Here is a 14,647-nt window from a genome sequence, read left to right as displayed (position 1 = left end):
CCCGGGCTTTGAGGCAGCTCGGAGGCAAATCCTGCAAGGCGAGATGGTGGCTCTGAAAGGTGCTAATTGACACAACTCAGTCTGATGTGAACCTCCCTTCCACCGGGGAAGGTCTGATGGGGCATTGCTGGCTGGACTGTGCTGACAGAGATGCAGCTGTCATGTGGTAGAAGGTGTCATAAACCATCAGAGACCCCCAAAACATCCCCAGACTCATTTCTGAGGACTGAAAAGTTCCCCACAGGAGAGGTGCCTGGGCATTCCCACCAGACCTGAGCGTATTTTAAACCATCGGATTTGGTGTTTCCTGGGATTCTTCCCCCACTCCTGCAGACCACCACTTTGACCAAGGGCCACCTAAGCTGCAACAATCAAGTCTCATCACAAGATCTACAGGGGGAACAACTGGGGCTTTGCAGACCTTATGTCGCTCTTCTGATGAAGCAACAATGCATCCAACAAAACTTCATTTTTGTTTGTTTTATTCCAAAAAGCACTTCAGTACAAATGGTTTAAAAATATCATACAGAGCTGTTCAGTTTCTTGGAGTGCTGTCTCTCCATTGACTAAAAATAGAAAACCAGAAAACCCTTTCCACTCTGGCACAGTTTTCCTGGGAAACCAGGCTCTTTTAATGCCCTGTTCCATTTCCTTTGCCAGGTGGGATAACCCCAGCCGTGGTCCCATAACCAACACACTGCCCCTGCAACCAGCACTTGACCCCTAAGTCCAGTTGCCACTCCCTGTACCAGGGCTCAGCAGTGCTGTGAGGCCTCTGTGAGCAAGTACTGAAGTGAGCAGATGTATTACCAGTCTCAAAAAAAAATCCTAGAAAGGTTACAGACAGGGATCAGAGCAGTCTCTGCACTTCTGGAAAAAAGAAGTGCTGAATCTACCTCTGCCAATGCTTTCTCTGGGTTCCTAAGGGTCCCAGGATGTCTGGCCAGGCAGCCTGTGAGAAACAATTAACAAGGGCTCAATTGTGCAGGCACCCAGCTCATCTGTTGGAGGATGAACCACCTCTGTCTCAGTTGCCAGCACATCCCTGTTTGAAGCTGAGTGCCTCAGTGGCAGTGGCCACATCACCACTGCCTGCTGGTCCCCCTGTGAGGTAGGTAGGGTAATTCTGCAAGGATCAGTTATCCTTTCAATGGCATGTCAAAGCCTTACCATCAACCTCTAAAACCCTACATAAACTGTAAGCTATTCAGAAAGGGTATCCCCAAATCCCAGTACCTACTTCTGTCAGAGAACACCTAGTATGCCAAGTGCTACCACTCAGCTGAGAAAACATTTGCCAAAGGGGCAAGTATCTGCCAGCTGAGTGCAGCTCACAGTCCTCACATGTACCTTGCCATGACTTTTGGTAAAAAGTTGAGTAAAATTAACAGCAAGGGTTCTCATCAACTGAATGGGATTTAGGATCATTCTGAGACAGGTAGTAACTAAGTCCTAAATGCTAATACCCCTCCTCCTGGCATGACTGACCACCCCACAAAATAGCCATTATCCAACATGCTACTTAACATTTTTGTGGTGACAGTACAACCAGGTCCCACTGCCTGGATGCATTGTCAAAGCTTACTGCTGTTCTCTATAGTCCTGGTGTAAAAGCTAAGTCTGAGAGAGCAAGAAATAAGTTAATACTGATCTTCAGATTTCCACAGTGATCAGTCTGAGGTGAAAAGAAAAACAGAGAAGTCTCTACAGTTCTGTTTTCAGCCATTCAGAAGTGATCTCACTGTAGCTCTTCCTTTTTTTCACTTTGTAAGTCAAGGTTTGGGAATATTCAGACAGCAGATGCTCCCAGTAGCAAGAGATGTCCTCCATCTCCAAGTGCTCAGTGATGAACTGACGTCCCCTAGAGACATACAAGACACAGTCAGGACTGTTTTCCAGTTCCTACAAGAGTCATTCATTTTGGTTTGGATGTATATCAACTTTCACTCTTCCTTGTTTCAAATGAGAAACAACATGCACTGCTCTGTACTGTCTATTTTAATTTTACAATTTTCATTCATGCTCACAGCTCTGACAGTTGCAGTGCTTTTGCTATCCTCAAGATGGTATTTGCTATCTGGGATAATAAATATCAGATTTCACTTATCACATACAGCTAGAACAGCACTGATGCATGCTGCTGCAGAAGCCAGCCTGGATAGATAATATTTACAGTGCAGACACAGCTCCCAGGAGTCAGCTCACCTCATACTGAGACAAAGGCTCCCAAGCTCTGCCAGCTTTCTGTGGGGCTCCTGACATGGGTCACATGGGAACCAAAGAGCTAAGCACAGAATCCTGTTCCTGTTCTCTGCTTCCCCCTGCTTGTTATGAGTGCTCCAGCCCTCCTGCTGTTATTGCAGAAGATCAGTTATACTGCACCCTACTAATACTAGGTTGTCTTTGATGGGCAACCCCTTCAAAAGCAGTGCAAGAAAATGCTTTGGAGGAAGACTGCCTAATAGCCAGGAAGGAAACCCAACTTACCTCTCTGCAATTTCTTGTGCTATGGCATCGTTTTCCTTTACAAACTGCAAGAGCTCCCTAAAATGAAGACCAAAAAAAAGAGAAAAATAGCTATGGAACAACTGGCTCAGTGGAGAACATCATCCCCTAGCTAAATTGCTAAATTGTTGGGGAGGGTGAAGTTAAGAGTCTACAACTGAGTGAAGGTGTTGCTCACCTCAGAGCACAGAAGAAACTTCTTGCCTTGATTGTTTCACATCAGTTCTGGACAACATGCTGAAATCTGGGAGCTAGCACATCTTTGGCCCACTGATAAGTTCCTCTTCCCCCTTATCTGTGCTGCAGGGCCCACCTGCAAATTTCAGTGTCTAGTGCCTGCTGATTTCAGTGAGAGTGACAGGCCTGCATACTTCAGTGAAACTGTACTCCCTGAGCAACAGGAGCAAAGGATTCTTTGGGGGCAGTGATGAAGAGAAAAGACCATGACCCCCAGAAGTCCTTGCCTGATGCCTCGGAGTGGAGGCACTTCATGGCCTAACACAAACCATCCCACCTTCCCAAACTTTCCCATGGTACAGAAAGCTCCATGGAGCTCAGGCCTCACACCTGACATCAGAGAGGTCTGACCGGACTGGGATGTAGTGGACCCAAGGCTTCAGCTGGGGGTAGAAGAACTCCAACCACTCTTCTCCAACATGAAAGACGAGTGAGCCGCACAAGAAAAGGTGTTTCAAGCGGAAACTGGCTGCCACTCCCCGGAAATTAAACAGGTACCTTTAAAAGGATGAGCAGAGAGAGGGACCTGGTTACACATTTTGTGTGAGGAAATGCACTAAGGTGTGCAGTGAACCTTCCCTGACAGGCAGCAGCTGGCGGCCTCCCTCACCCTGAGCAGCACAGCAGTCACTAAAACAGAGGAAAGGCATTTATTTGAAGCTGCTCACAGGAAAGGTGAGCTGAAGTTAAGGATGTGCTAGGTGAGTGTCTGCTGTCTGTCAAAACTCAGTGACAAAATCAAGGTGTGAGGCTTTACCTTTGATAAAGGCACCTGCCTGTGACAAACCAAAGGAGGCCCCATGGACAATTGCCACCAAGGCATGGAAGGTCACAACATGGATCCCATGACCCTTTGGGGTCACCCAGAAACTATATCAACCACAAGGAAGTTTTTCCCAATTCTCTCTTGCCTGGGAGTGAAGCTCTTCTGTTCATTGTTGTGCTTTGCCACATCTATCTCAGGTTATTTTTTCCTCTGGGATTCTGCTTTAATCTGAATGTAATTGTTTCATATTAACTTGGGAATGCAACTCTAGGAGGTTAAATGGGCCAGCACACAACAGATAACAAAGATATCTTTGCAGATAACAAAGAATCCACAATTTTGTTTTCAGTATTTCCTGCCAAGTTAGTAAAGTGGACTTGACTGTGGCAAGGGGGTATTTCTCTTAGCAAACTGTATCTCAGAGGGATGTTTGTTTGCTTACTTGTTTTCCTTTTCAAACCCACATTTCTCCTATTATATGGAAAGCTGGTTTTGCTACAGGGAACCCTTCCCAGTATATATAACTAATCTTTGAAGTCAAACATTTTGGGCTGGGGGAAGAGAGTTCTTCCTTTAATGAAGCTATTTTGGGTGAGATGGAGTTTATATATTAAATATATTTCAGGCAAGGTGTGAATTACAGCTAAACTTAGTTCAGCAGTAAATGATATGGAGTAAACCTGAAATTACCTTGCATCATTTGTACTACCTAGGAGGTCAAGGCAGGGACAAGCAGCTTGTTGTATTAGGAGCTCAACAAATATGTGTAGAGATGTACCAAGAACAGTGGTCTGGAAACAAGGAAATGCTTCTGTCCAATTCCAGACACAGCTCCCACCATCCATGACCACAGCCAAGCCAGCCTGCTATAGCACCTCCACTGAAGGGAGCAGCCAGAAGTTCATGTTGGCCCTACCATCCTGGACTACAAAAGTGTGTGAGAAGGTCTCAACCTACACCATATGATGGGCTGGGGAGCATCAGAGTCAGGCAGTGTATGTGTAACAGAATGGAGAAATCTGGGCAACAGTCTAGTGAAATATGAAATGAGACAAGTCAATCACATTTACACAAAAACACAGATTCAGCCAAATGACTGAGCTCTTATATCAGCAGATTCTGGCTGGCAGAATCACAACTAGCAGAAGAAAAAGTAAAACATCTGACACACAAGTGCATACACACTAAGAGTTTATATTGTACATAGAAACCCGTGAGAGTATTACACCAAAAAACCCTCACTAAAGTAGTTAAAGAATAAAAACCTCTGTCAATCAAAACCACATTCTCCCAAACAACATAAAAAGTATGAATTAATACAGTGTCTGTTTAATCAGATTTCAGATTCTCTCTTTTACTACATACACCCAGTGGCAGCACTTGTCATGCTAAGCCCCCAAATTTTCAACTGTCTTACATCTGCTCACAAGCTTTCATATTTACATGGAGCTGGTTGTTGAGTTAGACCTTAAAATAAAATGAGACCATGCAAGGAAAGAATAACCCACAGTCATTGAATAGCTTTACTAATCAAAACTCTTACTTGTATTTGCAGTGATCAACCAGTGGAATTTCCTTTGCAGGAGGCTTTCCTAAGGTGTCCTTAAAATAAAGACAAATAAAAAGAAAATCACTAAGCTTCAAATGGTTATTTAATTTGTTTTCCTTCTCAGTTTGAAACAAAGGTGATGTGTTAGAACCTTCCATTCCCACTTCTGAGAAAACCTTCTCTGGTAGGCTGTTAGAAGGATTATAAAGAATTCCCGGCCCTTCAAACAGGGAAAAAAAGCTCAGTAAATTACACACTGCCTGTAAGTGAATGCCAGCACAAACACATTAAATGATAATGTTTTGTTGGCAGCTACAGAGTGGAAAACAGCTTGGGACAATGGATTGTGTGAAGCCAAGTGTAACCGGATTAGCCAAGACTGTCTGGAGGGAGCTGGACTGTAGACTAAGTATGAAACTAAAAAGTTATCAGCAACAGTTATCAGAAAGTTATCCACAACAGGATCAAGAAATGGAGAAAACAGAAAAAGGTTTAAAGACTGACAACACCACAAAGGCAGCTCAGAGACAGAAGGGGAAGGGTTGGCCGATGTTGTTGTGGGAGTGGAGGAGATTGGCAGTGATTCATTTTCTTATGTGTTCTGCTTTCCTTGAACAGAAACGTAGAAGGAAGAAAAGTGTTTGGCCTGCCAGGCTCTAGAGACTCCTTCCTTTGATCTGTCAGAGAGGTGCGGCCATCAAGGGAACTACAAACCTCCCCCACTCTAAAGAATCACCCACAACTCTCCAGCAAGATGTTTCTCACTCATCAAAGCCATCTTGCAATGCCACCCTTTCTGGCCTTCACACTCAGAAGACAGAGTAACACCCACACACCTTTTCAGATTTCCAAGCCTGGTTTTTAGTGTACTCAGCATCAACAAGTTCTGGGTTTTCTCGGGACAGCAGGATGAGGGGATCTCTCTCAGGACTTGTTCTGAAAAAGAAATGCTCTCACTATCAATCCACATGACTCAACACAGCTAACAAGCTGCAGGACTCAAGGCACTACTTCTTTCTGAGGTTGACCTCCCTGTGTGCCCCCAAAACATTATGAAGTATGTACCACTGTGTATTTCTGTCCAAGGATATATTAACAGAAGAGAATGAGTTATGGGTACCAAAATTATTTGACTTATTATATATTTAACAGTATTATTTAAACAATTCCCAGGACAAATCCTGCTTCCTTCAGCCTTTAACCTGATGGGTGCCAAATGCTTTAACTCCTTCCTTAGATAGAGAGTTAAGAGAAGCTCAGCATCTTCAGCAGTGATCCCTCTGGCAAAGACTTTAAAATATTGCAGATAAACAAGGTTACAGCATCCCTGAGACACATTCCTCGTCATCTCCTGAGCCTGCCTGGTAAGCCAGAAAATCCTTCCTATTGGGGATGGGGAAGAAACAAAGTATGGGGTTTAAAATTGTTTCTAACTGTCACTGGAGAGAGGCCATAAATAATCTTCTCTTATCCCCCACCACTCAGGTAACGTAAGGCCAGAATACTTTTCATTCCGTGTGTAGCATTTGCACAGCAAATAAAGCATTCACATTGGCAGGAAGCATGAACAGCAATATTAAATCTTTAAATTTGGATCAAGCACCTGCAGTTCCCTTCACTGAACAAAACAAGCAGGTTCCTGAGGTGACAGTTTTAGCCATTAAGAAATTGTGTAGCAAATCCATCACGACTTCTGTTTCCCATATTAGGTGATTATAATAAACCAGTAGCACATGGTAATTCTTATGGAGAATAACTAATGGTGCAACACTGAACAATATGTCCCACTTTCCTTACTTTTGGAAAACACACTCTGGGTTACACTTACTTAGGGATTAGATCTTGGAGACATGAAAATTTCTACATACAGAGAGCTGTCACAGCCTATGTTGGTAGAATCTTCTGTTGCAGGAAAATATGCTCACCTGGATCCTCGGAAATATCCTTTAGAGATTTTTTTCTTCCATGGCCATTTTTCCGCAGATCTGAAAATATTTTTTATACATGGCAATAAATGATTTAATATAACCATGAAACAGCACTCTCATCAGCTTTCACAGCATGATGTCTTTTTATATTCTTCATTTCTGATGGAAATCACTTTCTTCATTATAACAGAAAAAAGCTCTCAGCCAGGTCCAATGAAACAGGTTTTCCTGTGAATATTGTTTTTAAGGCAACATGATATAGGCTACTGTCCACAACACCTTTCAGTCAAAATAATGTATTACACACAACCCCCCCACCAAACCTTGAAGGGTACTAAAAGTTTACCTAAGATTTGAATCCATTTTTTGTACAGTGGCTTTATTTTGCTGCACTTCACTGAATATGCAGAGTGAAAAATGACTAGAGAATTTCTAATCAGTCATTTCCCATTACAAAACAAAACTACCAATCAACAAACAAAAAACCCACCTAGTGTTTTGCACTTAAAACACAGGAGTTCATTGTTTTTCCTAAGCACTTTCATTTTAAACCTAATCAAGTCCTTCAAAATTGCTGCTCACCTGTTTTTTTTTTTTCTGCCAGTGCAGTCACCTACCCCACCACCTCTCTCAGCCATACTTTTCTACTGCACCTAGTGGAACATGCAGGTCCTGACGCCCAAAGTGATCTACCTGTGCATCTCCTTACAACCCAGTGACACAAGTGAAAACACAAGGATGAGTAAATGCTTTGGACCTCCATTACATTACAACACATTAAGCTTTGGCTATGAATAGTCATGCAGATCTTCAGATTTTGAAGAGGGAAAGATTCAGCCTTGCATTCTGAAGTCAAGTTATTTATATAGAAGTGGTTTTTGCTGTTTTGTTTCTATGTTCACTCACTGTTGCACACTTGGTTTGTCACTCTCCATGGGAAGCAGCCCCTTACTCTGCTAGTAAGTCAAAAGATCCTGCTAAAAGGAAGACTCCCAGCCAGAAACGTCTTGTGTCTTAGCCCAGTAGTAACTCTTGGTTCTTAGGAATGATTCCAGGGTTTTCTATTGCACAATGACACTCAAGTAAAAGCAGATCTAAAGAAGGCTTTCCTTTAGCCTTCCAGAAGCTTATACAAACATCCTGGATCATCCCTGCAGTGAAAAAAACACAGCTCCTAGAGAAGTAGTTGAAAAGAAAGAAAAATATTTCTGTATGTCAGGGGAGATTTCTGCAGACAAAAGGTAACTGCTACTTTATTGACAAACCTGCTTTCCCCAAACCCGATAGTAATCTGGCCCTGACAGCAAGAAGGATGTGAACAGTTCCTCCTCTGCATTCCTTACTAAAGGATTCCAAACAGAGGAACTAATTATAACTTCCAGTTACATCATCTAAGGTTTCCATGGAGAATTCCCATAGAGCACTTAGGCTGTAGGTAGTTTATGTGAGGCAGCAGGACAGATCACAGGCCAGCAGACCTATGGCCTCAGACATCAGTGCCCAGTGCTGCCCAGGGCAAGATGGCCTTTTGCCTTCCATGAACACCACATAACCCCACACATCACCATTTCCAAAACATACCTTCTGAGGTCCTCTCTCATGAGGTCCCAGCGCCCTAAACCTGTTGGGTAAATTGGCCAAACAGCTGGTCCTCCTTCCCAAAATGTCCAGGCAGGATACATGATATCATTGTATTCAGATGTCTTGAGAAAAAGGAGAGTAATGCAAGAATGAGAGTAATATCTATTTTGGTTTACTGAGCCCACCAGTAATAAATGCTCCTTCTGGGAGCTCTATTGGCTTTTTCCATTACACTTCCATAAGAGGCCACAAGAGCTCTGTAGTCACCATTTGCTGGGGTTACAGAATCACAGGATCATTAGGGTTGGAAGGGATCTCTGGAGATCATCCACAGTCCAGCCCTACTGTCAAGGCAAGATCACCTAGAGCAAGTTACACAGAAACATGCCCAGGTGAGTTTCAAACGTCTCTTGAGAGGGAGACTCCACAACCTCCCTGGGCAGGGTTCATATGAAGGCAGCTCAACATTTAAATGATTCAATGACTGTAAAAAGGCCTTGTCTTGCTGTGTGATGACAAGGGACTTTTATGCAGAAAAACCAAAAGAGCTCCATGACACAGCTGATTAGTAAATAGCAAAAGACCTGAGCTCAACTCACCTTCCTAAAGGCTTGTGCCTACATGTAGCTACAAATATTTTTTTCTGATAATAAGTCAAGACGTGTTATTATCTCCTCATAGAGGCACTTAGAGACACTTCAACATTTAGGTTTGCAACACCTCAGCTCATTCCACCCTTCCTAGAGATCACTTAACAATTTGCTGTGACAAATATCCAGGTCATGTAAGAGTTCCAATTCCTCGCTCCTGTTTGGTTCCTTAAGTCCCCATATATTATCAGAAGGAAGACCAGCACTCAAGTAAAACTAAACCCTTCCATGAAACCAGACTATAGGCCCTTCCTTGCACTGGTAATAAACTTCCTAGAAATTATCCATCTATCTGTCACCTGGAGACACTAGAGAGTCCAAGGCCACCAAGGTAGTTAGGTTAGTGCACATGACATATGAACTGGGGCTGAGGAATGGGTTTGTCCATGCACAGGAAGAAGAGGCTTGGGGGAATGTAAATGCCATCTCAAACTGCCTACTCTCCTACTGAGAGTTCAGGTGGAGGCACACTCTTTTCTGAAGTGCAGAGCCAGAATGAGTGGCAACAGGCTTTGATTAGAAGAGAAATTCCAATCAGATAGTGGGAAATATGTTTTCATTCTGAGGTCAGACTCTGTCTGTGGACACCCTGTCCTCAGGGATGCTCAGACCTGAGCAGGATGCAGTCCAGAGCTGTTCCTCCTCTGAGCAAGGTGCTGGACTGGGTGACCTTCTGAGGTCCCTTCCAGCTTGAATGAGTGTGTGCTTCTCTATCTGCTCCTTCTCAGTCCTGCTACAAACAGGCACTGGTAACAAACTACAACAGCTCCATGGACAACTTTCTGAGATGCAGAATGGGACAATCCTTCAATCCCTGATGCTTTTAGCCTTAGAAAGCACATTGGATCAGCATCTCGAAGTCGTATTAACACTGGCTGGTGAAATGTGAGCTGTGCCTGGGTCACTGGGTTTCAGGTAAGGACAGGGTTGAGGTTACAGTTCAGAGAGTGGACAACAGTGAGCACAGGGCTCAATTTCTTGCAGGGTCCTGCAAGACACTCAGGGACAGAATGTTAAATACAGCTGCAAAGATTAAACTCCTGCAACCTGCTCTGCATCAATTTGGGTTCTGCTGGCTAGAGTTAAAGGCTGTGCAATGGTCAAGGGGAAGACAGCTTGGCTTTACTACTGCATCCAGCAGCAAGCATGGTTGCTGGCTGGCAGTGCTTGCAATGCCATACTGAAAATCTAGAGAGAATGTTAGGCTCACTTGGGAGTTATGGATCATGTTATGGTTCAGAGTGCATGAGCTGAAGACCTGGGCTCAGAGTAAGATGCTGTAAGTTAGCAGAAACAGGGTTGGGTTTGAACTAGCAAGACCAAATAGGTTATTGCTTCTCTTTGGGTCTTATTGTCTGCTGGACTCCAGCCAAAGACAGGACCAGGGTTAGGCTGCAAAAGTGCAGGATTTGGGCAAAGCAAGATTAGCCAAAGCTTGAGGTGTCACAACATTTTGTTGGAAAGGACGAGACACTAGGTTACAGTCAGGTTTAACAATGGGAGAGGTAGGAAAACATGCAGGAGGGTTCTTGAGTCTGGGAACAGAGAAGCAAAGAGTGATTGTCTCCATGCATCTGTGCACCTCTGTGTCTGTGTGTGCAAGTTTCCAGGAGGAAAAGGGAATCCAAGGGAAAAGGGTTCACAGAAGATGACAATATTATAGAAAAGAAAGTAAGAAACGCTTATCTCTGTTACCACAAAAAATGGACTAAAATATTTGCATTAAATGAGATCAACTATATGACAACTGACACAATCAAAAATCCTTAATATTGCTGATAAACTACAGCTATAATTTTAACAGGGGTATTGGAGAAAATGACAGCAATGCTGGGACATATCCCATCCAGCTGTCTATCATTCCACTGCAGCAGTGGTACACTTTTTGACCTGGAAGAGGAGCTAATGAGGGGAAAAGCTGATCTATCAAATCGATCTGCAAGTCTGTCTGGCAGAAAACTGGAAGCAAAAGGAAACAAAGGACAGAAAAGAACAAGCAATTTGGATGCACAGAAAACCTGCAGAGAACCATCCTCAAAAATACATTCCCAAGAGAAAGAAGGGCATGCATGTCTTGGCAATGCTCAGCTTATGAGGTGTGTGTACCTTACTGAAGGAGAAGACTGGGATAATGGGTTTCATCCACTTGGGAACCTGGGGGTAATCTCGCACGTTGATCACCATTTCCATGTCAGGAAGGTGGTGGATGATCTCCAGAATGAAGTGCTCAACTCCACTGCATCTGTGGAGAAATGACATATTGCAAAAGAGCTATAAGAAGGAGGCAGACTCCTGCAGTCTCTTGCAGGCCTTTCTCTGTACAGAGGCAGAAGAGATGGTGAGCCTAAGCCACACCAGGATGCAAACTGGGAATTGCCTGCAGCAGCCTCCAAGTCCCACTGCAGTATGGACACCAAAGAGGTAACACATCCTGCTAAATCTGGCCTGATCTGCCCCTTTCTCTGGGATCCCACAACCAACCCTTAAGTAGAGCCTTTGTCTACTTAAATGCAACAGTGACTTTCTTATTGATGCATTTAAGCCTAATAGCTTATTTTCTAGGCTCCTGCTCTGATGAGGCATTCAGACCTCTGAAATATCATTGTACTCAATGAGTTTCAACTTGGCAGTGTTGGAATTACTCCTCTATCTCAGCTAGTGAAAGAAGATCCTCTGCACAGCTCTTACCTTGCAGGGAACATGCAGTCCTGCTCACGGTATAATTTGTTTTTAATTATTTGGTAGTGTGTCCCGAGCTTCCGGCTCACCACATCTGCCATTGTCTCCTTAGAAATGCCACCTCGAAAAGGAGCCAGGTCCTGCTTCCAGACACTGAAACAAAGCCATCAGCCATTATTATGTACCACAGGGAGAATATTATGCATTAAATTATTGCAGTATGCAGAACAGACTTCTAGCTAAAACAAGCTCCATGTAGCTTCTAGGAGCTCTGGTGTGCGAATTTAAGAATTTGGAAGATCCTCAGAGACTCACAGGTCCAAGCTTTACACTTTTACCTAGGTGCTGTTTGCCTGAACACAAAGCCCAGCACAGGACAACTTTATTTACTCTTCCATAAAAGTACCTGACATACCCTGGCATGTTTTGAGTAAAAAAGTCTTCAGCTCGCTTCACCCTTGGACCTCTGGCCCTCCAAAATGATGGGGCACACCAAGACCAAACTCCTCACACAATGTCATGCTATGTAGACATCAAACAAGACGGTAACAGTCTAGTTGCAAGAAACACCATCACCCAGCAACACTGGATGCAGTGAAAGCTGGCCCAGGAGGACAGGCCTACGCAGCACATGCCCTGCACATCAGCAGTGAACACAGTACGGAAACGCAAACCTAATGAACACAAGAACACACAGAAGGAGGATACAATTCATGTAAATTTAGTCTGAAGGTCCTCTGATCTAACTGCTTGGAGCAGGTAACAAGCATTGTCATATTGTAACAACCAAGGGAACATCCTTCGCTTTTAGGTAGATATTGCATCAATGTTTCAGCTTAAGAAAACATTGTCAGGGTGATGCCGCTGTGCCGGTGGCCAAACATTGGTACAGGCTGCCCAGAGTGGCTATGGAGCTTCTTTGATACGTTAAAGTTGAGATACTCAAAACCTGACTGGACACGGTCCTGGCAACCCTACCTGAGCAGAGGGGTTGGACTTGATGATCTCAAGAGGTCCCCTCCAACCACCAGAATTCTGCTATTTCCTAATCAGGCAGAGAGCAGTGAAACTATGTCAGGAATTGCTATTTTGCAGATGGTCTGACCACAGCGTAAGCAGTCTGGCAGGGATGCAAACGGGATGAGCTTGAGAACAGGAAGAGAGCTGCAGTGCCGTGGCACATCCACAGCCATCCTAACTTCATGTCACTACTGACTATCGTGTTCTGCAGCAGATTTGGAGGTTGTAGCCACTTGGGAAGGTGTACTGCCCAAAGGTGGGCAGGAGGTGGTGGGGTGTATGTTTAAAGATTAGGATATGTCTTTAGGCTGTATCTGGATTGGAACTTAGGAAAAAGACTGGAAGGCTCAGCTAGAAGAGACTTTCCCTCATCAATATTTCAAGAGCAATGAAGATCAAAAACTCCATACAGTGTACAAACAGTTGCTCAGTATGACTCATCTGATTTCAAAAGCCAACAGAGCACTCAAACCCCTAAAATGAATGAGCACATCTGATACTTTTAAATCGGAGGCTTAAAGTTGGGCATCTGTGTCCCTGCCCCTGAAATCCTTATCCTAAAGGCAGAAGGACATGGTAACTCTTTCCTAAATTTCTTTTCCTCCTTTGAATAAAAATGATGCTTAAAGGTATTGAGTGTCCTATTGAGTCCTATTGAGTGAGAAGGCAGAAGTGGGTTGGTTGTTGAGCCATGTGTACGGTTTATTGTTGGTCATATGCGAAATGCCAACACGCTTTCTGTCCAGCTGCAGAGGGTAACAATGAGTGTGGCACAGCTGCAGATGTGACCCCTTTGGACCCAAATATTCCCTGGCTAATCCCCAATCCACCAGCGCTGCCGACAGCATCCCCTCCTCTGTCCGGAGTGCTGCGCAGCCGAAAGGAAACCAGTGTCTCACCTTTGGTGGCAGCTGCAATTTTCCTTTACACACGGCTCATAGGCTTCCACAGCTTTCTTAATTTGCCCAGTTATCGCTTCCCACTTGGCATCTAAAACACACAGGGAGGAAAAGCCAAAGGATTCGATCCATCCTCCGGCAGATCAAGCGGCGGGGAGGGGAGGCGGAGAACGGGCAGCGGGTCGGGGGTGCCTTTCAGCCCGGGGGCCGCCACGGCGTGCTGGAGAGCTGCCCGCCCGGCCCCCCGGCCCCGCTCCGCACCCCGTCGCGCCGTGCCCCGCTCACCTGCCGCCAGGGCGGGCTCCACTCGCCACAGCGCGGCCACCATGGCCCACAGCGCCAGCGCCGCAGCCATGCCCGCCGCGCCGCCCGGCCCAAGATGGCGGCGGCGCCCGCCCCGCGCGGCCATGGGAGCTGTAGTTCCCGCCGGAGCGCTGAGGGGACGGGCGGACATTGCCCTGTCGTGACACGGTCACCGCGTGTCGCGATAGACGGGGCTGTGCTGCACAGGCGGCTGCTGCCCGGAGAAGATCGGAGTGTGCACCTGGGACAGCCTCCCTCAGCTATCCCCGCAGCTCCGCCCTCAGGAATCCCGCCAGCCCCGCACAGATCCTGCCTGCCCGCTGGCCCTCGCTCCTTCGGGCCTTTTTGGGGGAGAACTTCCCAGCACTCCTGGATTCATCATCCACTTGGTCCAGCTCGTAAGAGACTCTTTCTCCTGGCCCGACCGCTTGCCGTTGCCAAGAGCTGATTCAATGTGAACATCTAGGGTAAAGTCACAAATCTCATCATTACAGTATGAAGGTTCAGACTGATTTTTATAAATTTCTTTG

General features: G+C 45.2%; 1 protein-coding gene across 2 annotated transcripts; it reads right to left on the bottom strand.

The window, feature by feature from the left end:
* Window positions 1-465: 465 nt before the first annotated feature.
* POGLUT1 (protein O-glucosyltransferase 1) lies at window positions 466-14,393 on the bottom strand. Of its 2 annotated transcripts, XR_014855344.1 has the most exons (12): window positions 14,100-14,393; window positions 13,815-13,905; window positions 11,905-12,048; window positions 11,323-11,458; window positions 8,567-8,688; window positions 6,983-7,042; window positions 5,894-5,993; window positions 5,052-5,110; window positions 3,073-3,240; window positions 2,684-2,818; window positions 2,488-2,544; window positions 1,781-1,861 (listed from the first exon to the last, which is right to left on the bottom strand). XR_014855344.1 is itself a non-coding variant. In XM_085075977.1 (11 exons), exons 1-11 carry the CDS (start codon window positions 14,266-14,268, stop codon window positions 1,705-1,707), a joined length of 1,263 nt encoding a protein of 420 aa, XP_084932103.1. In that variant the 5' UTR covers window positions 14,269-14,390; the 3' UTR covers window positions 466-1,704. The 2 variants fall into 2 exon arrangements, 1 of the variants encoding a protein (XP_084932103.1); XM_085075977.1 differs by lacking the exon at window positions 2,684-2,818 and having other exon boundaries at window positions 466-1,861; window positions 14,100-14,390.
* Window positions 14,394-14,647: the final 254 nt, after the last annotated feature.

The sequence above is a fragment of the Lichenostomus cassidix genome, chromosome 1 (assembly GCF_008360975.1).
Source record: "Lichenostomus cassidix isolate B80296 chromosome 1, HeHo_3.0, whole genome shotgun sequence".
NCBI lineage: Eukaryota > Metazoa > Chordata > Aves > Passeriformes > Meliphagidae > Lichenostomus > Lichenostomus cassidix.
Note: the sequence above shows the minus strand (reverse complement) of the source record. Positions and strands in the feature narration are given on the sequence as shown.

Excerpts from the sequence above, each read along its gene's own strand:
- POGLUT1 (XM_085075977.1), bottom strand. The coding sequence starts at position 14,268 with ATGTCCGCCCGTCCCCTCAGCGCTCCGGCGGGAACTACAGCTCCCATG. Across the intron at positions 13,906-14,099 it reads GGAGCCCGCCCTGGCGGCAG|ATGCCAAGTGGGAAGCGATA; the intron begins GTGAGCGGGGCA and ends TGTGTGTTTTAG. Across the intron at positions 2,545-3,072 it reads TCAGACCTCTCTGATGTCAG|GGAGCTCTTGCAGTTTGTAA; the intron begins GTGTGAGGCCTG and ends TCTTCATTTTAG.